Source organism: Durio zibethinus, chromosome 2 (assembly GCF_047325235.1).
Source record: "Durio zibethinus cultivar Kanyao isolate XHJ-2024 chromosome 2, ASM4732523v1, whole genome shotgun sequence".
Classification (NCBI taxonomy): Eukaryota; Viridiplantae; Streptophyta; class Magnoliopsida; order Malvales; family Malvaceae; genus Durio; species Durio zibethinus.
The window spans coordinates 30,948,246-30,975,467 of NC_143163.1; the positions used below are offsets into that span (position 1 = coordinate 30,948,246).

The window sequence follows — 27,222 nt, forward strand, 5'->3', positions numbered from 1 at the left end:
ATTCATTTTTAGGAAGAAGATTTTCAGAGACATGAAAGCAATTATCATACTAAAATACTTGATAAGAACATTAATTTTCTATATTATGTTATGGACTTGAATGTCTATATCAATTATATTAAAGATTGTTTAACTTTATTGTTTATGTTTTCAAACAACTTGATCCCACATAAATATATTTATACAATGTTTACTAAAAATATGTATTTGATCTTTTTACATAAAATTTTGATTATTAGGATTGATACTACATAAAGAAACTAAACACCGTAGCGATGCGCGGGTGATTTTTCTAATTTTAGCTATTTTAATACTCAGGATATAATATTGGTTAAAAAAAAAAAAGGAAGGGGCAGGAAAGTTCAAGTAATTACACTTGGGAGCTAGGACTTTAAATTCCCTGGCCAAAGCCCTCCTCTTTGCATTTACCCCCCGCATAATTCTGCCCCACCAGCCCCCGTCTTCGCCTCCAGTTTCTTTGCTGTATTTTAAAAACCCTTTCTCATATTTAGATCGGACCAACCTTCGAGATGGCTTTATCGCGCCTCAACTGTTTTTCTTCCCGCTCCGCCAATCTTCTCAAAACCCTCTCGTCTGCCATCTCCCTCCGCCGCCCGATCTCCACTGACACCACTCCTATAATTGTCGAGACCTCCGTCCCTTTCACCTCTCACCAGTGCGAAGCCCCCTCACGCTCCGTCGAGACCAATCCCAAGGAACTCCTCACCTTCTTCCGAGACATGGCGCTGATGCGTCGTATGGAGATCGCCGCCGACTCACTCTACAAGGCCAAACTCATCCGCGGTTTCTGCCACTTATATGACGGCCAAGAAGCAGTCGCTGTAGGCATGGAAGCTGCCATAACCAAAAAGGACTGCATCATAACCGCCTACCGCGACCACTGTACGTTCGTCGCTCGCGGTGGGACCCTGCTGGAAGTTTTCGCGGAGCTGATGGGACGCCAGGCTGGATGTTCTAGGGGCAAAGGAGGTTCGATGCATTTTTACAAGAAGGATTCTAATTTTTACGGTGGTCACGGGATTGTTGGAGCTCAGGTTCCGTTAGGATGTGGCTTGGCGTTTGCGCAAAAGTATTCTAAAGACGAAAACGTGAGCTTTGCTTTGTACGGTGATGGGGCTGCTAATCAAGGGCAGTTGTTCGAGGCTTTGAATATCTCTGCGCTTTGGGATCTGCCTGCAATTTTGGTCTGCGAGAACAATCACTGTGAGAAATTTGAATTGTAATAGAAGTTTATTGTTGTCTAACATTCAGTGTTTTCGTGGATTTTTTATTTATTTATTTGATGTAAATGTACAGATGGTATGGGGACGGCAGAGTGGAGAGCTGCCAAGAGTCCAGCATACTACAAACGTGGGGATTATGTTCCTGGTTTGAAGGTGAGAATTAGTTGGTTCTTTTGAGATAATAATGATTTTATTAAGTTATAATTTGTTGGTTCTTTAGTGCTCTTATTATGATTACGTACTGCAAAGGTGGGAATTATGTTCCTGGTTTGAAGGTGAGAATTAGTTGGTTTTTTGAGATAATAATGATTTTGTTAAGTTGTAAGTTGTTGGTTCTTTAGTATTCTTATTATGAATACGTAAATAGGATTTAGATGTTTTTGGTATTTTAGGTGACCATGACCAGTAGATGTCATAATATTGGACGCTGAAAAACTGTGATAGTTGTGATTTTGAGCTTTGCAAACTGCTTCTTATGCTGATTTTATCATGATGGTTTTGTTCATATTATCCTTTTATATTAGATCTTGAAGGATTGAATTAAGTTTAAAAAAGGCCGAATCTCAAAGGCTTTTTACTGTTTATACAATTGGGCTGTTAATGTATAAGTTTGTTTGCTTCTAAGGTTTAAGGGTTTGATGGTAAAAGAATACTAGTTCTATAAATCCAAAACCTTTTGTTCAGCTATAGAGATGTAACTTTTGTTATATATCGTGTCTATATTTGAGATAATGTATGTTTAAAATTATTTTTTCCATATAGACAATAATGTGCTCATTTTTGCCATACTTTAGTTATGTTTGTCATATGCTTCATATCTTGTAGGTGGATGGCATGGATGCCCTTGCTGTGAAGCAAGCTTGCAAGTTTGCCAAAGAACACGCCTTGAAGAATGGACCAATTGTAAGTTTATTCATCCAGCTCTTGTTGTTCTGTTCGTTTTCTTATATACTAATTTTTCCTTACTTAAAGTGTGAATCGACCACTTCTACTTGAGAAAACTTTGATTTTCTTTTACTCTTTAACTTTTTTAAAAACTTAATATTTGTTTAATTTGTTTTATTTTGCTTGCACTTACAGCTATTAAACAGTCAAATGGTATGCTACGTAATTAATAACACTCAAATAATATGTTAACATTATCTGTTTAATTTTGGGATTAAACAGACTCAGTAACTGCAGCAAACATTTTCTATTCCCCATTGTACATGCTTAACCGTATAAACTGATTCAACTAGTCCACTCTACGGGTAATAAACTCAAAGCATATGTTATTATTGCTCATCTACACTTTGACTGAGAAGTCCATTCTTCATTTAGGAACCTTTTTTTGATCAACCAATCTTTAGTTCATTACCTTCAAACAGCAAGCTAGGGAATAAAACTCTTTATTGGAATATTGTGCTTGCTTCAAATGATTTTCTGCTCGTGATACTCTGACATACATTTGTGAAATTTGTACTGATAATCTTATCTTGACATATAATGCAACATGAATGTTTGTGTCACATCCCAAGCCTTAAGATGGGAAGGTCACCCCTTGGGACTGGATAGGAAGAGTGCTAAAAATACAAGGGATCAGCACATAATGGAATAGACCTATGCGGGACGCTTGTTGCCTTGGGATAGGTATGAGTGCCTAGCTAATGAGTGTCGTTTACCATAACAGCATGTTTGAATTCTTAAGACAGTAGTAGATAAGGGAAATGGAGCGTATACATATTTTTTAGTTATTTGGAGAGCATAAGAGAGAAAGGGTAGAGTGAAACAAGCCGCCAACAGTCATATGCTTTGTTGGTAAAGTACTGGACTCTTAGTTCCAATGACCAGAGTTCAATCCCTGGCATCCTCAAATATTAAAAAAAAAAAGTGAAACAAGAAAATACTACAGATTGGGGAATATACTTGGAGAGATTTTTAAAATGGATCAGATGATAAGTTGACACTTACTGCTTCTCTTCTCTTCTTGATTATCCAAACAAGAGAGATTTATCCCCTTCTCTTATTTCATTTTTCTTCTTTCCATTTCTATCAATGGTCCTAGTAATGAGCTGTCTTGTCTAAAGTCTCTGTCTAAAGCCGATAAGTAGTATTAGGAAGCAGGAATAATCTTTGTTTTGTAGCTGTTAAACTTTGTAGCTCTACATGCTATCAGAATTACAACTGGTAGCTTAAACTTACCTGCTTAAATTTGGTAAGTTTATCCCTATAAAAGAGTAGGCTTTCTTTTTTAGCTACAAATCCCACCCCACCCATTTATAGGCTTAGAAGAATTTTCTGAAGCACCTTTAACTTATGGATCTCGATTTTTGCCCTGAAATTCCAGTCATGCGTTTTACCTGCATGTTGATTCTATCATATCTGGCTCAAGATAAACAGCACTTTAGGCAAGCTGAAATAGGGTAGAGCTTATCCAGGACAAACATTCTAAACAAATGCTTGAGAAGTCTTAATGGCTGTAAAGATGCATGAGAAACCTTCATGACACATGAAAAGGTAGGTGTAAATTTGTGTTCTAGAGTAAAGCATAACTTTCAAACTTTATAGAAAGGATGAGTATCTATGTGCTGCTACTCAAGTTTTATGGGACTGATGAATCTCCAATGTCAGTTACTTGTGTTCGACAGCTTCTTTAATTTGACCCCAAGGATATTATGGTATGGCAATCAATGAGCAGCTGATCTGGTGATATCTGATGATAAGATGTTTGCAGGGACAATCTATTGGTCTGAGAAAAAGAGTAATATGAGACACAAGTCCTTTTGAGTTTCATCGTCACATATGAAGCAAAAGTAGAAGATTATCCTAAAATCAATTGGGGCTTATATTATAATCTCAGCAACTCACAAGATGCTTGCTATGGGAAAAAGAATATTAGGTGCTTGCCATGGGAAACTACTCTGTAGCTCTCTAATGTGTAATTAAAGTAGCATACATACATTGTTTTGGGTTGGGATATAAGTCTTTGTCTCATATCTTTTTTTTTATCAAAAAAATAAATCAGTATCTCGTAATTTCAAAGCAAGAAGATGCTACAAATTAACATTAAAAGGATTTTAGGTCCTTTCTCTTGTAACTCACATGGGTTCAAAGTCATGAATACTATATTCTACTTGATGCCTAAATATGTATGACTCCAAATTTCATGGTTTTTAAGTAATGCTAATTTCATATTTATTAATTTAATGATTGTAACCTTGCATTTTATCTGATTATGTGATTAGACATGTTTATTTGCTGCTACTTCTTTTTTGAAATCTCAATACTATTTTCTATATTTTATTGCTTAATTGATTTACTTTGATTCTTGGTGCTTGTATGCAGATTCTTGAAATGGACACTTATAGGTATCATGGCCACTCAATGTCTGATCCTGGAAGCACCTATCGAACACGTGATGAGATTAGTGGTGTTAGACAGGTTGATACTCAAATTCACATTTCTTTTCTAAGGACTCATTTGTTAGATTTTGGATATTTCGTGTTGTATTTTAAACAAGTTAATAAAATAGTGACATCCTAGATGTTATGTTTCTAGGAGCGTGATCCAATTGAAAGAATTAGGAAGCTGATATTGTCTCATGACCTTGCTACTGAGAAAGACTTGAAGGTATTTTACTTAAGTTCATTTATGAAAATATCAGCATTGAAATATTGTTAGGGACTTATTTGTGGTAATAAAATTATCAAAATATTTGGAAAACATTTTCAGGACATTGAAAAGGAAGTGAGAAAGGAGGTAGATGATGCAATTGCTCAAGCTAAGGTAATAAAATTTTTGCTTCTTTCATTTTTGATCTTGAAATTCTCATTTTAAATTATTTTAATGAAGTTATTTGTATATGGTTTTATTTATTAATATTATTTTAAATTTTGTCTAGTTGTTTGTGGATACCTGATGGATGTTAACAGGATTGGTTCTTTTTCCTTTTTTAAATCCAGGAAAGTCCAATGCCTGAACCTTCTGAACTCTTCACAAATGTTTACGTGAAAGGTTTGGGTGTTGAGGTAAGAATCATTTTCTTTAGATATTTATACTTATTGTTTGCCTGTCATTATCTTTGCTAATGTTCATTATTTCGTGTCTTAGGTAAATTGTTAATTTCTATAGTGAATGATTCTCTTCCTTTCTTTTTTTTTTAAAGTAACCTTGCTTAAAGGCTAAAGCTTACTGTGCGATAAGAACAGTATCCTTCAAATGTAGAGCTTTGCTTAAACTGCTCCTTCATCATGAATCTGTTTTGAAGAGTTAGTTGATCCAAATTAATCTACTTGTTTGTGCATTCTTCCCAAGTTCTCCATGAAAAATATGCAACATATGACCCAATGAAAGCTAGTAGGCTTCTATGTCTGAAAAATATTATGATGATTCCTTTAGCTGGTGCATTATACTATTAGCATAGACTATCCAATTTTGGGTCTCTGCGATTAAGTTATTATTTACCATTAGTATTTACTGATGCCGGGAATTGATGTTTGAGATGTGGAGATTAACTGCAAACAGAAAAACTCACAAAAAAAACAACTCACAAGAATTTGAATAATGACAGAATATGATTATTGGATTAAAAAGGATAAAAGTTCACCACCCAGACTAGAAACTAAGGAATACAGAAACATCACCCTAAGAATTCTAATCAAAGATACAGAACAATAAAAGTTTACCACTCTAGGAAATCCACCTAAGAGATACAGAACTTGAAAACAATCTAGAAGATTGCTTAAAGAAAAATAAAACTCTATTCTACCTTCTACCAAAGAATAATAGAAAATATATAGGCTAAGAATATCCTTCCAAGCATGGAAAATTTTAGATTGCATTGCTAGAATCGTGCCTAAAATCATGGGATCTGCATCTGAACATAATTTGCCCATTTACACCTGAACTTGACCATAATCCCATTCATATTCACGATCTTCTTTTCCAGCTAGTGTAAACGCAGTCTTCTTATTCCAGCCCACCTTATTTCTACATTTATTTAGTGGATTTGGATCAATGATAGGTCCATCTCATTTTTGGATAAGTTTGCTTTAGGCTCAACCCAAGTTGTATGTTATGTAGGCACTTCGGTGTCAATCTCCTCTGGTTGGAAAAGACTTGTCTTCGAGTCTAAACTAATAGTCTCACCATGGTAGGGTGATAAATCAGCAACATTGAAGGTGGAAGATACTCCATAAGTGTCGGAAAGCTTTATCTTGTAGGCATTTTTTCTAATGCGTTGGAAAATTCTAAATGGACCATCTGTTTTAGGTTGTAATTTGTCAAACTTTCCTAGAGGAAATCTTTCTTTCCGCAAGTTAATCCACACCAAATTATGTTCTTTGAACTTCATATGTCTTCGATACATGATTATTACCCTTTTATATTTCTCATTTTTCTGCAAAATTCTATTTTGAACTTGTTTATGAAATATTTTGATACTCTTGGCTCTTTCTTCTACATCTTTATCAAAATTCTGATTAACATAAAATTGAATTAAATCCAAATGATAGATTGCATTCTTACCAATAACAATTTCAAAAGGGCTGCAACCAATAGGTAGAATGACTCTTGGGATAAGGTCTATGCAATGTTGAGTGTCCCTCATTGGTGGTAGACCAATTGGTAACTTCTCCTGAATAGCTTTCTAAAATTTTGCCAATAATGGTTGTATCACTGCAAGGGGCTTCTCACTAATTTTATTTTCCTCAATCAACACCAGTGCATACATAGTACCATCCATCTTAATTTCCTTTCTATAATTGGCCTTGATAAACAAGCTACTTTCTTCCCTTTTGGTTGGTTTGGACATCACCATGGGCTTGGTAAGGCCTAGAGTGATTTTGCATCCATCCTTCACAAATGTGTATATGATGTGGTAACCATCATAAATAACCCTCCTATCATAATGCCAAGGTCTTCCGAGCAGTAATGGCAAGCATTTATCGGAGCTACATCACACCACACTTTGTCCTTGTAATTCTTTCCTATGGAAAAAGGAACCAAACACCTCTTGCTAACCTTGATTTCATTCTCTTTTTGAAGCCAAGATAGCTTGTATGGTTGGGGGTGATCTACTGCTTTGAGGCCTAATTTTTGCACCATAAAGGTAGAAACAACGTTTTCAAAACTTTCACTATCAATTATCACATCACATACCTTCTCATGGGCAGTACACCAAGTGTGGAACATGTTTTTACGCAACCGATCTTCTTCCTTAGCTGGTGCGGTACTCAAGCTGCATTGTATGACTAAGGATTCTCCACAATCGCCATAGATTACATCTTCTTCCTCTTCAAGGTTTTGATCCTCTTCAGTAAGCTCCTCTTTATTTTGCTTCAAGTCTTCCTTTACTAGAGTCACAATCTTCCTATTTGGGCATTTTGAGGCAATATGTCCAAGCTCTCGACATTTAAAACACCTTTTGGTTTGTTCACTAGATTGAGGCTTGCCTTCTTAAGACCCAAATCTCAAGTTGCTACCACGGACCTCCTTTTGTAGTCTCTCCACCTTAAGGGCAAGCTTGCATACATTATTAAAAGTCCAATAGGGTTGTAGTTGCACCACATTAGCTATCTAATTCTTCAATCCTCCAAGATATTGGGCAATAGTTTGCTTTTTCTATTTCACCAATTCGCATTTTAACATGAGGTGGTCAAACTCAGTCATATACTCCTCCACTGAGAGATCTTTTTGTTTCAAGTTATGGAGCCTAAGGAAGACATCTTGCCGAAAGTTGTCTAGGAGATATTTTCTCTTCAATTCTTTTTTTCATCTTTCCCAAGTTGTAATTTTTCTCCCGCCTTCTCTTTCCCTTTACTTCTTCAGATTTTCCCACCAAAAGGATGCATGCTTTCTAAATTTGATGGCTGCTAGCTTCACCTTGTTATGTTTAGGGACATCATGGTATTCAAATATACGTTCCATCGTGTGCAACCAATTTAAGAATTCTTCAGGTTGCATTTTCTCCTTGAACTCGGGAATTTCTATCTTCGGATTGAATATGCTAGGATGAAGTTGGTTTCTATGTAAATAGTCTTTAACTTGCCATGGGTGAGATAGGGTGCTATCATTAGAATCGCTGTTGTTTTCACGGTATGGATTGGTTTCTCCTTTACCTTCTTCGTTCCTCCTTCGTTGCCTTCTTATCTCCTCTCTCTCTTCTTGTATATGTAGTCGATGTTGTAGTTGAAGGATCTGTTGCCGCATTTCTTCCATGAGAGCATCCCTTGGGTCAACATTGGTAGTTGCCGCTACGTCGATGTTGGCTTCAACCTCTTCTGTTAGTGCTTGACAACGATGACTTGCCATAGCTCTGATATCAATTTGATGCCGAAAATTGATGTTTGAGATGTGGAGATTAACTGCAAACAGAAAAACTCACAAGAATTTGAATAATGGCAGAATATTATTATTGGATTAAAAAGGATAAAAGTTCATCACCAAGACTAGAGATTAAGGGATACAGAAACATCACTTTTAAGAATTCTAATCAATGATATAGAACAATAAAAGTTCACCACTCTATGAAATTCATCTAAGAGATATAGAACTTGAAAACACTCTAGAGGATTGCTTAAGGATAAATAAAACTCTATTCTACCTTCTACCAAAGAATAATAGAAAATATATAAGCTAGGAATATCCTTCCAAGCATGGAAACTTTCAGATTGCATTGCTAGAATCGTGCCTAAAATCATGGGATTTGCATCTGAACATAATCTGCCCATTTACTCTTGAACCTGACCACAATCCCATTCATATTCATGATCTTCTTTTTCAGCTAGTGTGAATGCAATTTTTCTATTCCAACCCACCTTATTTCTACAGTTATTTAGTGGATTTGGATCAATGATAAGCCCATCTTATTTTTGAATAAGTCTGCCTTAGTTTCAGCCCAAGTTGTATGTTATGTAGGCACTCCGGTGTCATTTACCGTGATGATCCTATCTGCTCTGATGGTAAAGTTGAAGGTCATAGGTTGGATGGATGGCTTAAAGTACTTTCATTGCTTGACATTAATTTTTCTGTGGTGAACACATTGCCTACAGATGAGAAAAATTCACCTGGCCCAATGGCTCATGAGAAGCCCAATTTAATTATGTGTATTCTGTTTTTTTTTTTTTTTTTGGTACATCATTTGGTATGGAGTGTGAAATTATCCTACTCAAGTGATAGGATTCTGGCCCATGCAGTTAGAAATAGGGGAATTGTTCTTTCCCTCCCTTTTTGATACTGATGGTGTTTCGTGAATTTTTTTTTTAACTGCAGTCATTTGGAGCAGATAGGAAAGAAGTAAGAGCTACACTTCCATAAATTGAGACTTCTTTGGACTATTTTGACTCTTTACCCACCCATCAATCTTGGAAGAACGAAGAACAATAAAGTACGCAAGGGAAGGTGGCCAGCTCTTCCCATACACCAATTTGATTTTGCACTTGTATTTGTATAGAATACTTGATTTGATTCTTCCCTAGTTTATGGGCAAAATTGCTACATTTTAGCTGTGTATTTTTGTTGAGCCCAAGTTTTACACTCCTATGATTGATTATAGGTTGCAGTTGTGCTCAGCAATATATGAATACTATTTTCTTGAAATGCGGCAGAGCTTCTATGCTCACATTGATGGGTACATGGGTAAGTATCTTCAGGTTCATTCTAAATTTTTATTGACAACTTTGGCTGAATTGTCTTGGGTTGGGTACCTAGTTTGCCTACTTTTCCTTTTTCTAGGAATGGGTTAGGGAATGGGAGGAGGGTGGTGATATGGGGATGATGACTTCCCATCCCGTACCACCCCCTTTGGACCACACATCGGAGGACATCATCCGGTGATGATTGATATGCTTTACAGAGAAGAGTCAGACAATAATCCAGCTTTCCTAATTACATTTTCGATGGTCCAACCTTCTTGCCCTTTGTAGACCCCAACGAGGTTTTGGCCTTTTCTTGCCAGTAGCTCAAGTAGAACAAGTAATTATTATTATTATTTTAATAAAGGGTGGGGATTGGGTTGGGGGTTGGATTTTGCCCGAACAGTTCTGCTCTTAAACTTAGTTGTGAGTTTACGTTTGAGGAACATCATTATATCCTTTTGTAGAACACAAATATTTTGAATTGGCCAGACCTGGTCGGTTGAGCAATTCACAAAAGATGCTAGTTCAATCCCTGGCGTTGAAAGCAACAACAAATGGGGAAGGGATAAAAGGACAAGAGAGTAAAACGAGACCGTAGAAAGTGGGTAAGAGAAGAGTGTGACTTTAGTTAATGGTATAAGAACTTGTGAAAGGATGGTGGAGGCGGTGGTAATGGTATTGGTAGCCATGATTATCATGCGAAAATTAAAAAATAAAATAAAATAAAAGGGAAGAGAGAGTCCTTTTGACAACCTTTCAAAGTTTTGAAATCCATTTTTGTAGCTTTATTTATGATATTTTTTTCAAGCGGGAATGAAAACTGCGCTCTTGTTTTCTCAACTTCAAAATTCGTACACAATTGATACCATTGCTGGAGAAAGATGGGAATATATTTATTTGGCGGTGGCTTCATTGGTGACTGTGAAGAACGGCAGCAAGAAACTTGCCTGTTTCACGGGCAAACCACTCTCAAATCTTTGCTCTTAAGATGGTTAGATACTTTTGTATACCATTCCATGCCATCCCCTGTATGGTGTGGACCCACCAAGGAGAATGAGAGGCCCCATCCACGTGCCCACACCATGAATCCAATGTCTCTTTCTCTTTTCTCTTCTTTGTTTTTTTATCTCTACGTGTCGGTACTATCAAAGTCAGTCCTCTTTCTCTTCTGAATGTGATTCACCGTCATCATCGATCACCTCCTTTTTTAGTGCAGCCAACCACTCGTAGCCAAAAATAAATACTAATACTATTATACTAAGTTACAACTCATACTACTATGTATGGTACTGGAGCTGTTCTGGCTTCTAGCAGAATTTCAGAGTATCCTATGCCGAATACGATTCAGAAAAAAAGAAAACATTTACACCTACTTTCCCAACTCCCCCCTATCTTCCAATCATCACTAAATCACACATGAATCCCTTATTTAAACTCAATAATCAGCAACCAAACACGTCTTATTTACCTGCCCTAGCTAAACCCACACGTGCAGTTAAATATCACATCTTTCTTAACTTTAGGTTTGTCTCCATTGCTCTGATACAAAGCCAGGGCATCAGATTTTAGCCTAGATTTACATGCTTTCTGACAGACAGTCATAACCTTTAACCCCATTATTTATTTGGCAATTTTTGAGAGGAATAGCTGTGGTTTAGTGTTTACATTCAGCAACTAGAGTATTAAAATTCTTGTTGGAAGTTGGAACTTTTAATTGCTTGGCAAACGAGGTCTTGATCAAATAAATTTGAACAATTTTTATTTACAAGTTGGGTTGGTGCTCAGAATCTGTGTACTGTGCACTCGAAATTTCCAACTTAGATCTCACCAATCACTCCCATTTTAATAACATTTCTCTTTACCTTCCATTACCTGTTCAAAATTTTTAGTAGTTGATAAAAATATATATTTGAAGATGCCCTCTTCAAAACATGAAAGGGTCAAACCCCATCATTTTTTTTTCTAGTTTCATTTTGCTTTTAGTCTAATGCAAAGTTCTGTGACATAATTGGATTATGCCTTGAAAATGCAAGGAAATTTGCTCCGTTGAGGTTTTATTTTGGTTGGTTCAATTTTTTTTTCCAACCCAAAGACTTGGTGTTTTAAAGGGTCGTTACTCGTTAGTTAAATTACCGTTGTGAGCACGAAAAGTTGGTCTGTAGTGGAAGAATTTGTGCTTCTTGACTTTTGAAATTGAAGCTTTTAAGTCAATTTTAAGCCTTAAAACATGAATCAACAGATATATAATGAAAGTTGGGTGTGATTCTCATTTCTATGAGACAGGAGGAAGTTTTGGGGGGCGGAAACTTCACTGCATTGGCATTGGGTTTTCTTTAGTAAGTTATAATTTGAAGATAAAAAAAATTATAAATATTAAAATTTAAATATCAAATTTACTGAATAATTTACCACCATAAATGCTGACATGGGATTTTTTTTATCCTAATACATCTGCAACAAGAAATCTGACTGTTGGCGCCCACTGAACCAATGATTATTCATTTCTTGTGCGCAATTTGACTCCTGCTTTTTTGAAAATTATATTTTCATATTTCTTTATATTTATATGATAAAGAAATGAAGTATTCGTTAATACAGTAGAGAAAAAGACTGTTGAGTTTGTAAACGTCGTTTTGACTTACTCAAAATGAAGGAGAATACGGAAGAACAATTCTGTTGCCTACATCACATTCCCCCTTTAAAAATAATATTAAATTCTCTATGATTATACCAAAAATGAAAACAAAAATTCTCAGTACCCAAAAAAAAAAAACCTAAAAAGGAAAAAGATGAAATGGAAGGAAGGAAGGAAGGAAGGAAGCATAAATAAATAGGCAAAGGATGGATGGAGAGAGGAGAGAGAGAGAGAGAGCACGTGATCATGTGGAGGAGAGAAGGAAAAGGAGGGTGGTAGTGCCAGGCTGATAACTGGCATAGCAAACCACGATGAAATTAGGCATCAACCAGCCAGCTGGATGCATATATATAATAGCTGTCAAACTATATATGTCTGGGAAGCCAAGGTTCTTGCTTTTTGCTTGGAATAAAGGAAAATTCGAAGCCAACCATTTTTGGTTTCCTAAAATTCGGATGTTTCAAATTTTGGTTTGGATTTGAACCGTTTTAGATTTGAGAGAGACTTGAATTGGTTCCAGTCCTTTTCGAATGAATAAGATTGTTTTGAATATGGATTCATTTTAAGAATAAAATTAGTATCTAAAAATTTAATTAAAAATTTAGTATCAAATTTTAGTATTAAATTTGAGTTATATGAATTTGGATCCAATCTGTTTTGATTTTATATTATTTCAAATTCAGATTCTTTGGAGTTTGAATGTTTTTAAATCAATTAGTTTGGATTCAAATTGTTTAATATTTAGAATTTTTACTTTTAATTAATTCGGGTATGACTAAGCAAAATCCAATTTGTACTACAATAACAGTATAACAATTTGTATACAATTTTTTCTACAAATTTTTACACGTTTTTCTTGGGACGTATTTTGAGAAATGATTTTTATACCATTGTAATTTTGTAAACATGCAGTAATAACGTCCAAAGTCCCTACTGTTAAGAAAAAGGTTTTATTATACCATTTGTTTATTTTTCAAAAAAAAAATTCCAGTTAGAGCTTCTTTTTCTTCATTTTGGAACATTGCAAAGGCTAGAAAAATAAGCCATAAAATTAAAATCATTCCACAATGCAGTAGTAGTATTATTTCTTTTATTTTTCAATTAACATAGGTGAATTTTGACCTAAAATGTAGTAGAATTTTTTTTAAGAAAGATAGGGTACCCTTTTCATTTAAGCCTTAAATGATTGTGCCTTGGATGACTGAAATCAGGCTTCTTCTTTTTTTTCTTAAATCATAGTTTAGGAATAAAATTATAAATTATAAATATTATTTTTTAAAAATAATTATATAAATTAATTAAATTAAATTTTTTTTTTTTTTAATTTCACAACGAAATCAAGCTTTTCATTGGTGTACCTTTTTTCGGCGGTGATACAACATGTAGATTTGTGTAGGATATAGGGAAAGAATTTCTTTGACTGAAGTTGTAGAATATGTGCCTTTCAATCTTCTATTGGAAATTAAATGCAAGCTTTGACCTTGTTTTATTGTTCAGTCTACGTTAAAACATACATTAACCCAAGCCAACATTTTCGCTTCCTCAAAACATTTTACTCCTACTAACAATCCCGATTTGCCTCAGCCATCCCTAAGAGCAAAGCTAACAGATTGGCAAGACTACTGACTCTTGCTCTTTAAATTTCTTGGTAATACTTATCATTGTTAAAGTTGACCCGAATCCGGCAAACATGTCCAGCAAATCAAAATCCAAATTTCACCCAATCTGATTTAATCAGTTAAAATCAACAATCTAATATAAACTCGAAATAATTTGAATTTAAAATAATTTAAAATGATCTAATTTAAATGACTCAAAAGAAAAGACTGTAGTACTATAAAATCTGTCAACTTTTTAATATTAAATAATATTGTGAAAAATAATAATGTTTAAAAATTTTAATATTAAAAGTTAATAATTTTGATATTTCAATAATAAATACTTTCAATATTTTAATGAAAATTATTTTTAATATTTTAATAGTTATGTTAATATTATTTTTTGAAAACAAATCAGATTTTTCAAAAACCTACCAAAATTTGTAATTAAATCATTTAAAGAATAAAAATCTTTACTTTTATTGAAAATGCCAGCATTTTTCAAAATATATTTTTTGGAAGCCAATTTTTATAATTCAAACAGAGTCTAAAAGTTCAATACTGTGTTAATATACTTGGTGATTGTTGTCATAATTATAAACTTCACTTTTGTTTTTATAAAGCAATTAAGAATATTTTCACACTTTTGCTACGTCCAAATCTCCTCCTAGACGATATAAATAGCACACTCCCTTATATTAGCATAATACTTTCAAGATTTTATTTTTAGAGTGCCCAAAGATAAAACTCTTGTTTACAGAAAATAAGAAATTCTTTTCTTGACCAAATCAACTAAGCTTTGGGAGTAATTAATACGATAAATTCTATAGTTTATTATTTTTTATGTTAAATTTATTATTAGATTTTTTAAAAATTTTACTATTTAAATCCTTAAATTATGAATTTAACATTTCAATAATCAATTGTTACTTCATTGTTCAAATATAAAAAATTAGTTTTGAGTTATATACAAAATATCCATGTATTATACTTTTTTTGTCAGATTGATACTTAAAAAAATAAAATTTACAATTAAACTTTTATTCTGTCATATTTTTTGTTATTTCAAATTAGCATCCTTAATTAAGTTAAACCCAAAATTTTTTTTAAAAAAATTCAAAATAATTTGAAAAATAAAAATTTTTTTTAATTTTTTACAAAATTTAAAATCCGAAAAAGTATTCGAATAAAATAAATATATATATAAATGAAAATATAATTTGGCCCTAAGTGATTTTTAAAAAAATGTTTTAGTTTATTTTTTAAATTCTTAGATTTTTTTCTTTTCTTTTCTTTTTTTTTTTTTTACATTTTGTTAGAATTTTCAAAATTTTCCTTTTTTGGAAATTTAAATAAAAATCAGATTTTTTGATGAAAATTATTTTTAATTTTTTAGTTTTTTTTTTTAATTTTTAGAATTTCCTTTTTAATTTTCAGATTTTTTATTTTTGAAAATTTTACGAAATTGTTTTTCAAAATTTTTTAAAATTCCAATTTTTACATTTTAGAAAATTTTCTTATTTTTTTAGGTTTTCAGAATTTTTTGAAAATTTTACTATTTTATAATTTTTTAACATTTTAGGAACTTTTTTAAAATTTTCACAAGTTTGGAATTTTTAAAAACTTTATCAAAATTTTTTGACACTTATGGGAATTTTTTTTCAGATTTTAAAAAATTTTAGCAATTGTTTTTAAAATTTTCGTATTCTTTTTAAAAACTTTTATATTTATTTTTATTTTTGAAAAGTTTTTTTTTAATGCTGAATGAAAATGATGATGTGATGATGATTAAATATTTTTGACATACGTAATAATTTTATGAAATATTGATATCATGTTAATAATTTAACAACAACATTAATTCATAATATTAAAATAAATAACGGAATAAAAATTGGATACTTAATTATAAATTTTCTTTTATAAAATATTAAATTGATAAAAAAAATAATACGTGAGCTAATTATGTATTTAACTCATTTATTTTACTTGTAACTTTTTTTTTTCTATCCTTTACTTGGTAGGTACCACGAACTTTTACTTGTCAAGAACTATTACTCTATTTTTACAAAAAAAGAAAAAAAAGGAAAATTTGACGTTATTTTTTTATTAATTTTTGGTTTCTTTTTCTTTTCTTTATTCAATCTTTAATGCAAGCATTATGCATTTCAATATGTTAAATATATATATATATATATATAACTTATGAAAAGGAAATTATGCATTTTGTTTAACAACATTATCGATCACTTTTATTTAGTATATTTTTTATTATAATAGTATTTTTTGTTAAAAAAATTTATCTACTATTTTTTTATAAATTAACTTAATTTAAAAGATAAAATGATTTTTTCATCAAATTTAAAAAAGAGAATGAATATATTTTTATCAAATCTTAAAGAATCTTCGCATATATTTTTTTTCTTAAAGAATCCATATATTTGGTTTCAAAATGCTTATGTTGTAAAAAAGAGCATTAAAAAATATATTTAGAAAATAAAAACAAATCTCCTATTCAATTGGTTCCTTCCCTCAGCAGTTTCACTTTCATTTAAGGGGACAACCAGGTCCTCAACTGTTGTTTCCACGGAAAGAAAAGAGAGGAAAATCAAAAGAAGAAAAGAAGGAAGGTAAAAGCAGGAAGGTAAGATCCTGCAAAAATTCCCCTTCCAAATACTCATTTTGGGTGATAATAACTTTCTTTTCTTTTCTTTTCCTCTCATCATAAAGCCGCGTTTCGCTTTGAAACCGTGTTGATTTTATTTTTTCCTGCAAAATCTTCACAACCATCCCTTTATTTCCTCTTCTGCTTCCGTATCACTTTCACCGCAATGCCGATCATCTGAATTTCTTTGTCAAATAACTCGACTGAATATTAAAAAAACAGTCCTTTTCTTGTTCTCTTTTCTTTTTCTTCACAATAATGCGTTCCATTTCACATGCCACCGCCGTCTTACTTCTTCATTTCTTGCTAACGGCGACGTTTTGTGTTGGGATTCGGACCATAGGCGGAGGAGATGGGTCGGGCTTTGGATTTTCGGAGGCTCCAGATTACCGTAACGGAGTGGAGTGTCCGGTTTCTGTCACTAATAAACAAGTCGTTTCCTCCTGCGACCCCTCTTTAGTCCAAGTGGCGATGACTTTAGACTCCGAATACTTGCGTGGTTCGATTGCCGCCGTCCACTCCGTCCTCCGCCACGCTTCATGTCCAGAAAACATCTTCTTTCACTTCATAGCCGCCGAATTCGACCCGGCCAGTCCCAGAGTCTTAAGCAAACTCGTTCGATCCACGTTCCCTTCACTTAACTTCAAAATCTACATCTTCCGGGAAGACTCCGTGATCAACTTAATCTCTTCTTCCATCCGGCAAGCCCTGGAGAACCCTCTCAACTACGCTCGAAACTACCTAGGAGACATCCTAGATCTTTGCGTTGACCGAGTCATTTATCTTGACTCAGACCTGGTCGTCGTCGACGACATTCTCAAACTCTGGAGCACAACCCTAACAAACTCACGAGTGATCGGCGCACCGGAATATTGTCATGCCAACTTCACCAAGTATTTCACGGACGGGTTTTGGTTCGACCCGGTTATTTCCAGGGTCTTCCAGTCGAGAAAGCCGTGTTATTTCAACACGGGGGTTATGGTAATGGATTTGGTTCGTTGGAGAGAAGGAAATTATAGGAAAAGAATTGAGAATTGGATGGAAATACAGAAGAAACGAAGGATTTACGAGTTGGGTTCGTTGCCTCCGTTTTTGCTTGTATTTGCTGGGAATGTTGAAGCGATTGATCATCGATGGAACCAACATGGGCTTGGGGGGGACAATATAAGAGGTTCTTGTCGGTCGTTGCATCCTGGTCCGGTTAGCTTGTTGCATTGGAGTGGGAAAGGGAAGCCCTGGGTTCGACTCGATGCCAGAAAGCCTTGCCCGCTTGATCATCTTTGGGAACCCTACGATCTTTACAAGGGCAGTTTAGTCAAAGATCGGTCTTCTTCTACTACTACTTCAATATTCTTGGGGTTTTCCAGTTATTTGTTATGATTCTTTCTTTCTTTCTCTCTCTCTTTCTTTTTACATTGTTACAGAAACGATGATGATTCTTTGATAGAGAGCTCAGCTGTGTACAGATCGAAAATTTTAATATTTTTTGGGGGTTATTTGCTGGGATTTATTGTTGTGATTTACATATGGGGTATCAATTCCTTTCATCAGAGGGGGTTCCATATTTTGGAACAATTTTGGTTGGGTTGATTTCTTTGTATGTAATTGAAGAAACATTATTGAGAGAGGAATAACATTTAGTTGTTCATTGTTAATTTCGTTCATTTTCCATTTCCCATTTCCCATTTCCTCCTCTCTGCCCTGCTTTTACAATTTTCTTTTCCTTCCATTTTTCCTTGTACGTATCTGAGGTTGATTGATGTTTTGTTTTGTGGTTTGCTTTTTCGCTTTTTCTTTTCTCCGTCCTTTTCCTGACCTTGAAAAAATAATTGAATTGGTTGCCAGTTATCAAACTATGATTGGTTTCATTTCATGTATTTTAACAATGATTCTAAGGCAAGATAACATTAAAGTTCAAAGCCAGTAAGATAATAATGAAAGGCGAGCTGGGAAGATACCAGAAACAATGCAATTTTTTTGTGCTTTTGTGAAATGTCTCTTATATCAGCAGTTCACGGGACCTAGTTGGGGTCCAAAGGACCTCAAACACGCACTCTTTTGTATGATATTTCAACCACTCTGACCCACTCAACTCGAAGCCTATTAGTGTTTCTTTTTGCTTCTGCTTCTTGTTATCCACCAAGAAATTTACACGTGGATGATTCAGTTTAAAGTCTGTTTTCTTCTAATACTTCAACAATCCTAATTTTGATTTGGCTGTTTTAGACGTGTCAATGATTCCAAGGTCTAAAGAGAAGCTGTGAGCAGAGTCCCAAATGAGTTCCTCCATTAATCCATTTCACATTTTACCTGTGAAAAACTTTGGCCCTTGAGAAATTTCGACTTTGGAGCTGCTTTGGCCTGTGGCGTTGACAATAACATTTTCCAATAAGCCTAACGTGATTGTGATTATGTTCATTGATTAGTTTCTAATTGTCAATTTGCCATACTGTCACCTGTTCCACGGTTGACACTCCATTTTCACTTGGAAAACAAAAAGGGTAAGGAATAAAATTAAATTATTTAAAAGTTGAGACAATCCAGGGAATTAGATCTGGAGATGATGATTGGGTTTGATTACTTTTACCAGATTTCAACAAAAAAATTTGCTTCTTTCGAAAATTTCAGAATACTGATCAACAAGGAATTGTAACTGTTAAATGCCCCTAATCTTTCCATCTTGATCTTGGCAGTAAATAATAAATAATTGCTTTGTTGATTTTTTTTTTCACTTAATTCAGTTCAATTCAAATACAATTTCTTGTTAAACTCCTTTCACAAGCAGCCCCAATAAACAAATAGTAACACCTGCTTGATTATGGTTTTTCTTTTAAACAATTTGAATCCACAATTATATGACCGTTGGAAGGTCTATTTTGTGTGAACTTGAACTACCATTTTTTTCCTACATGATGTTCAAAGACAAAAATAACTAATAAACAAAAATCTGTAATGATCCCACTTCAGAAAAATAAAAATAAAAACATAATCACTTGAATCACCCGCCAAGGTTCCTGCGAATCTTGGCAATGTCCGTGCTGCTGATTTGAAATGCTTTTTCCAAAATTACGTCAGGAATTGATGGATTTGATACGAATATAGCCCTGGAAGCTATTTGTACACCTGGGTTTTGGCTGCTGAGCCCAGATACAGCCAAAGCGGGATTCCTTGAGTCCAGGTTGTAGAGAAAATGGATTAGAGCCCTTGGAAATACGAAGGAGTCACCAGGCCCAAGTTGTTGAGTGAAGAGGCGGTTAGAGGTATCCACAAAGCCCACAAGAAGAACACCCTTTAGACAGATGGTAACTTCTGAGGCCCGTGGGTGGGAGTGGGGTGGAACAAGCCCGTTAGACGCTATGTCGACACGGGCCATGGTTAGACCCATGGTGTTAATTCCTGGCAAATTAGCAAGGGTGGTTAGTGTAATACTGAAGCCGATTGGGTTAGACTTCGTGTCACCAGGTTTGGCAAGAGCTGAAGTGGTGAAATGAGAGGAATGAGCTAGACTTGGGTTGAGACAGGGTGCACCATTGAGAAATAAAGGGGATTTTGTATCCGCAATGCAGTAATCTTGAAGAGGGTCAGGGTCTGATGTAGCAAGGCCCAGTAGAAGAGTTAGGCCGAAGAATAGTTGAAGAAATAGGCAACTGATGTTCATGCTGATCTTATTATAAGGCTCAAGGAATAGGAGAGTTTTTGGATTTGAGATGTGAATTTCAAGAAGCAAAAAGAAGTTATATATAGTGGAGTTCAGACGCTGATGTTTTAAGTAGAAGTGCATTTTTTTTTCCTTTTTACTAAGGAGATTGAGTAGCTTAAGAGGCAATAGAGGAGGAAGAAACAAGGCAAGTAAAAGGGTGTTGAGATAAACCCCCCAAGTGATGGTGTGTTTAAAACTGACTGGACAACTGTGACATCTTTATTTGCTCTCAAGCAAATGTCCTTTCTGTTCAATGAGTGTTAGCCATTTCATCATCACTTTGCCTCTCTCTAGATAATCAGCAGAATCAATGCTTCAAAAATCAGAACAGGCAGAATTATAAAATTTCTATAGGAAACAAAGGAATTTTTTAGAAGACTTTTGTGATGAGAAATAGCAGAGAAAAATGGAAGATTGGAACCGTTGTTTTGGTTTTGTTCCATTGTTTGTCAATTGTCAATAATGTGGCAGGGTGGCAATGGCACACATCGTTTTAGTTCAACGAAAAACAATGAATCAAAGGGTCCACATTCCACAACCACATGTGTCCTAAGGCAGACTTGATATTTAATTCGCCAAAGCAGCCTGTCAACTTGTTGCCCTCTCACAAGCACTGCCTTCTCTCTTTAGTCTTTACTTCACTACTTTCCAATGTGGGCCCTCCCTTACCCATCTTCTATATCATTTTTCAACCCTCATCTCATCACTCTTTCTCTGAGATCTTGACTGAAAATTTTTCATTGGTTTGTGGTACTATTATTAAACATTTGTTGAGATTAGTTGTTCTTACTCCCTTTTGTTTATTCAATGTGCCCAACTTTCTTTCTGTTTAATCTTCATTATTCATCCAACAACCTTTTAGGCAAATTGTCATATCTGATATCTCCACTCTCGTGTTACTATTTTAAAAAAACTCTTTTTCTCTTCTTCAACTTTTTCTTCCACTGTAAATAGTAGTAATCATATATACTATTAAAAAGTTTAAGTCATCTTGGGAAATGTAACCAACTGGGTTATCTTCATTTTTTATTGCTCTTTTTTTTTTCTCTGTTTCTTTTCTTTCCTTTAATGATTGAGTTCTTTATTTTGGACTTTCCACAAGTACAAGAAACGGACAGAGATTGTCATTTTAACATGAAAAGGTAAATTTGGTAATAGCAGGAAATGTAAGAATACCAAATTATTCAGACCAAAGCACATGCTCGCCTTATTCGTTTCTTCTTATTTCTCATATTTGGTTCCATTTTTCAAAGCTTCTTTTTGTCTTTATTCTGAATTGTTTATTCTTCGGGTCTTTTAGTGTGTGATCCAATGGATTAATGAGGCTGCCCATGCCAGCTGCCAAGCCATGGCGTGCTTAAATTTTTTGTCTTGATGTGGTAGCTTTGTGATAATTGAAGTTCCAGTCTCCTTTGTGTTTTGGGAATTTAATGGGTGAACCAAGAGTAGAAGCTTCAAGTAAAGAAGTTAAGGTGCACAAGTTTTGTCTTTGTGATCTGGAAAAAAAGTTGGCCCATTTGTTTTTAATTCACCTTCCATTATTGTTTCTTGAATTTAATTTGTTTTTTGTTGATTGTTGATTGAATTTGCACTTCATAATTGCATCAATTCCATGCTTTTTACGTTTTGGGTGTTGGTATGAGTTGTCATGCTGTTTGTAGCTTCAGAATATGCTTCAATTTTGGTTTTTTTTTTTTTTTTTTGTTATGTAAATAGATTGGGGAGATGGCTTCTTCAAACCCTGCTCTCGAAGTGTCAGTCTCGTTTGGGAGATTTGCGAATGATTCACTTTCTTGGGAGAAATGGTCATCTTTCTCGCCAAACAAGTACTTGGAGGAGGTCGAGAAGTGTGCAACCCCCGGATCAGTAGCTAAGAAAAAAGCTTACTTTGAAGAACATTACAAGAAGATTGCTGCAAGAAAAGCTGAGCTACTGGCTCAAGAGAAGACATTGGAAAGTAAATCCCTCAACTCAGATGATCAGAACTGTGGAGATCTGGTTGGTAAATCTAATGGTCAGTGCTCTGATGAAGGAGATAAGCAAGAAGAAACTAAATTGGTAATTGAGGTGAATGACATCCATTATGATGAGCCGAATGAGGAGCCTGAAATTACTACTGATTGTCAAAACCCATCGGTTGAGGGAGTGAAAGAGAAAATAGATAGCAGAGTGGAGGGTCAAGTAAAAGAGGAAATAGATAGCACACTGGAAAGTCCAAAGTTAAACAAACCGGAAGAAACTGCTGCAGATGAAGCCGTTTTGGCAAAACCAGATGCGGAAATTCTTTCCAAGCGGTCTCAAGATGTGAAGGAGTTAGCTCAGATATCAGAAAAAGACATAGAAAACGCTCCAAAGATCAAAGACAAAATGTTAAAGTTGGGTCATTCAGTAAAATCTTATAAGGTGAGTTTCATGTTTTTGAACTGATTTTGTATATCGGAAAGCTTGACTTAAGTGAACTTGTTGTGTATCTCTTCAATTTTTGGCAAATGATGCTTTCCGCTCTCATTTTGATTGTCTAGATTACACCAGTGAATAAGGAGAAAAATGAGACTAGTATAAAGAAGAAACCTGCATCCTCTGTGACTAAGACACCACAATTTTCTACACCAAGAGCATCAAAGCCAACATCAACTCCTAATACATTGCCTGCATCAAGAACTCCAAAAACGGGAAATACTTTATCTTATTCTTTACCAAAGACCAAGAATCCTTCTGTGATAGAAAGCAAGAAAGCGGCTGCTAGATCCTTGCACATGTCCCTTAGTTTAGGTCCCTCAGGTTCCGGCCCAGTTTCCCTTGCGGCAACAAGAAAATCTTTAATTATGGAGAAAATGGGAGATAAGGAAATTGTCAAACGAGCATTTAAGACATTTCAAAATAATTATAACCAATTGAAACCTTACAGGCTGGAACAATCTCCAGCAACAAAACAGGTACTATGTTATCATTTTAATCCTTAAGGTCTACCTGACATATCTATTTCTACTACATAAATTAACATTCATGGAACTTTTGTTTAAATTTTTCATCGCCAGGTGCTTGCAAAGGGGAGAGAACCAAGGGTTTCCACTCTGACAACTCCACAAAAGGAGAATGGAGGGTAAGGTTCTGAGTTTAAAAATTTCTGCTGACAAACGCATACATGTTGCATTAGTGGATTTGCATGCTAGTTGAGTTCTGAGATGGAGAGGATGTTGGATACGGACAATATATAGGCATTTGATATATATATATATATATATATATATATTTTGTTCTTAGGTATCTAGTATCTTAGCCATAAACCTGTTTGAATCAATTGTCATCTTTTTTGGGGGGTACAAAGGAGTGGGCTAACGCCCTAATTAATTGTCATTTTTCATTTCTAACTTTACTACTCAAATACTACTTCTGGTAATGTTTAATGGATTAGCTCATATTTGAAGGTAATAAATCATCGCAGCAGAATGTCTAAAAGTATTTGCTCTTAATTGAAGGGAGTTTGAAAGAGAGTTATTTTTTCAATGGCTATGAATGTAAAAATGCATATTTGAAAGTTAAAGAGGATTGAGCTCAGTTGTTTTCTATTGGTTGTGTTTCCCTTTTTTCCAACTGCAGTACTGATTATCATATCATTACCAAGGTTTCTTCTTTATGTCAATCCTCTTTCTTCTCTCTCCCTCCTTTTTCCTCATCTTCTTTTTAGAGGCTGAAATTACAAAAGGTCAAAAAGGATTTTTTTTTTTTTTTTGTTGGGGGGAGGAATTGGAGATTGAGCAATTAACAAGTTGTTAGTTGTTGGATCACTAATATTTAACAATTTGGACAATACCACTTGAAATGAACATTCTTGTTAGAAACTCATTTACACTAAGCACAATTAGCTTCTCTATGGCCTTAAATTTGCAGGCCTGCACTAACTTTCCTTAATTTAAAATTCATGCTATCAGTTTCTCCACCTCTCTCTGACGCAGAAGGAGTAATTCTTAAAATATCACTTCCAATAAGCAGAGTTATGCATGTGCCTGAAGCATCCATCAACTTGAAAATTCTTCATTGTTGCATTAATTTATATTTGACAGGCCTTCTAGAGTTAGTGGCATGGAGAAAAAAAATGCTAAGGCCCCTCCATCTTATTTTGGCTTGAAAAGTGATGAAAGGGCAGAGAGAAGAAAGGAGGTATGCATTGATGACATCTTTCTCTTGCCTTTTGTATAGCATGCACAATTTCTTTTGATATTGATGTACATTGTTTGTATTTAGTTAGAATCTCAGCATCTCATATCCTTTATTTCAGTTCTCGAAGAAATTGGAAGAAAAATCCAATAGTAGAGAAGCAGAGAGAAAATATCTCGAGACAAAACTGAAGGTACCATTAATTTTCTTTCGTGAGAACAGATCTTCCCATTCTTGCCATCAACTTGATACACTGCCAATGTTCATAAAGTCTCATAATTAATCAAACATAAGATAAGATAGAAAATTTGACAGGCATTATGGTTGTCAGATTCTAAGCGAGATAAATGTCAGCACTCTTAAGAATGCACTGTCTGGCATATTATTATCTAAATTAAACAATGGACATTGCTCAACACTCTATATGATTGACACAGGATAACAGAGATACAGAGATCAAAAAGTTAAGGCAGAGCCTTAATTATAAAGCTACACCCCTACCTGGATTTTATCATGGACAGAGAACATCAAAAAGCCCTCTTGATAAGGTATTTCTTGCTTTTGTTTCTTGTTTTCAATTTCATCCAACATGAAACTTTGGATTCCGATCATCTTAAAGCGTACATTTCCATCACCTGCTTGGTCTTAACATGTATCGTTTCATGTCTGTAATTTCACAGATAGGTACCAAGAGTGACATCCATTGGTAACCTGGCTTCCTTGGGTCAATGAACCCCGCATCATCTACAACTACTGAAGAAAAATCAAGATGGTTTAATATGAAAAACGGTTGGAAAAGAGACATAAGAAATACATCAGCTTTGGAGGCTAACTACGTCGCTGCACAAGGAAAGGTATATCTGAAGGCATGTTTTTCATTAAGGATCCATGCCATGATATTATTTGCTTATTGGTAATCCATCTAGAATCTGTTATTGATGAGTCAAATGCTGTGTATTTGAATGCCTCAATCTTGTGGTCAAGGTGGGGTATTCCAATAATGGAGCAAGAAATAGAGAAGAGGTTGGCGCTTATCCACTCTTGATGAACTGTTTACTTCCCTCACCTTTCCCTGCCATATAGTAGTAGAAAAATATATTTTGCATCTATTAAGATACACAATGAACATTTCAATAGTATATGCTGATAGACATTGGAGTTATGTTTTATTGAACCCTTATCTGTGTTTTTTTATGGTGTGAAAGTGGAACTAGATTAACTTATAAAATAGTTTGTTTCAAAAACTGCCCGGCTGCATAAGAATACAACAAGACTTTAACATAATTAGGAGTTGAGGTGGTTGTTAGACGCATTCCTCTCCTCTCTTTGACTTCCATTTCAAGAGAGGAGTTGAGGAGAACATCCCTCAGTCCCATCCAAATCTCCTTAACCCAGTGGCATTCTTTGAAGATGTAGTGGATGTCTTCAGATTCTTGAGAATAAAATGCACATTTATCTGGAAGCATCAAACCCTTATTTCAAGAAGGTTCTTGCTGGGAGGATCTCATGAATGCATTCCCAAACGAAAAACTGAGGTTTGGGAAGGATTTTGAGCTTCCAAATCCATTGCCATTCTGACTTACTAGTATTTCTTGTACTTTGACAAAATCATAGGTAGATTAAGTGGTAAAATTTCCACTTGTATAGGTTGTCCAATACGTTGAAATTGAATTATTTTCCTGAGCAAACAAGTGGGTAGGAACAGCTCTGATTGCATATTTGCATGCACCAGGCCAGAAAGAAGGTGGAACGAAATTGGGAGACCTTGTTGGAAGCTGAAGTGCTATTAAGGAATTGTCTGACATCAATATCACTCTCATTTCTGTTGAAAGGCCCGTTTTACAGCCCATCTCAAAGCTTTCCAAGTCACAGACAAATTAGTGCGGGGCTTGGAAGAATTTCCTTGGTTGAGGTATTCGCCCGTAAAGTCCTAAACCACAATAAAGGCATTGTCCTGTTTACTAACCCTTCTTTTATGTATCGGAAAACCAAGATATTTTTCAAATCATCGGTTTCTCGAATCCCCAAAGAATTCACAAGATCATGTCTCTGATTTTGGTTTGCGTCTGGTGAAAAGAAAACCCTTGATTTTTCGAGGTTTACTTCTGCCCATAATCTAGACAGCAGCTGGTCAACACAGCATTCATTGTTTTTAACCCGTATCTGTGATTGCAGTTTAGTCTTTAGTTATTAAATGTGGATAAAAAGAACCACTTAATGCTTATTTATGTACCGAATCCTGCTTGACAATTGAGATTAAATCAACCATAGTTTCAGCAACAACCTCTATTTCTCATTGTTTGAGATTGTTAGGCTATGATTTTTTAGTAGGATCTAGTGTTGAGAACATCAATCAATCAAACTTGCAAATTGCAATCTTGCTTAACAGCTGAGATTATCTCGAGCTTGTTTCAAGTTCCAACTACCAAGATCAACCTAGAATTTATGCCTGGGATCTCAATTAAGCATCAACAGCCCGACCATCGAAACAGTCTGTTTAACAATCAAAATCTGAAGTCACAGATCTTCCTTTTCTTTTTTTTTTGAGCCAAAGTTAATCTATTTTAACAGCCTCTCTGAAGTCATATTCCGCCAACATATGTGTGT

General features: G+C 34.7%; 3 protein-coding genes and 1 pseudogene across 5 annotated transcripts; 3 read left to right on the top strand and 1 right to left on the bottom strand.

Moving 5' to 3' along the window:
- Positions 1-421: 421 nt before the first annotated feature.
- LOC111317826 (pyruvate dehydrogenase E1 component subunit alpha-1, mitochondrial-like) lies at positions 422-9,855 on the top strand. Of its 2 annotated transcripts, XM_022920293.2 has the most exons (8): positions 422-1,224; positions 1,318-1,397; positions 2,070-2,147; positions 4,569-4,664; positions 4,782-4,853; positions 4,956-5,009; positions 5,186-5,251; positions 9,495-9,855. In XM_022920293.2, exons 1-8 carry the CDS (start codon positions 531-533, stop codon positions 9,537-9,539), a joined length of 1,185 nt encoding a protein of 394 aa, XP_022776028.1. In that variant the 5' UTR covers positions 422-530; the 3' UTR covers positions 9,540-9,855. The 2 variants fall into 2 exon arrangements, with proteins under 2 accessions (XP_022776028.1, XP_022776029.1); XM_022920294.2 differs by lacking the exon at positions 9,495-9,855 and having other exon boundaries at positions 5,125-5,252.
- Positions 9,856-16,560: 6,705 nt separating this feature from the next.
- Positions 16,561-18,412, top strand: LGT8 (glucosyl transferase family 8). Its single transcript, XM_022920295.2, has one exon. The coding sequence runs from the start codon at positions 17,016-17,018 to the stop codon at positions 18,135-18,137; it is 1,122 nt and encodes a 373-aa protein (XP_022776030.2). The 5' UTR covers positions 16,561-17,015; the 3' UTR covers positions 18,138-18,412.
- An 871-nt stretch (positions 18,413-19,283) lies between these two features.
- Positions 19,284-20,807, bottom strand: GLP7 (germin-like protein 7). Its single transcript, XM_022919827.2, has one exon. It carries the CDS (start codon positions 20,536-20,538, stop codon positions 19,756-19,758), a length of 783 nt encoding a protein of 260 aa, XP_022775562.1. The 5' UTR covers positions 20,539-20,807; the 3' UTR covers positions 19,284-19,755.
- A 943-nt stretch (positions 20,808-21,750) lies between these two features.
- Positions 21,751-26,898, top strand: LOC111317828 (uncharacterized; annotated as a pseudogene). The gene is made up of 9 exons (XR_002693524.2): positions 21,751-21,929; positions 22,174-22,860; positions 22,980-23,393; positions 23,496-23,560; positions 24,522-24,618; positions 24,737-24,808; positions 25,053-25,163; positions 25,296-25,469; positions 26,348-26,898. The product of XR_002693524.2 is annotated as an uncharacterized LOC111317828 (transcript).
- Positions 26,899-27,222: the final 324 nt, after the last annotated feature.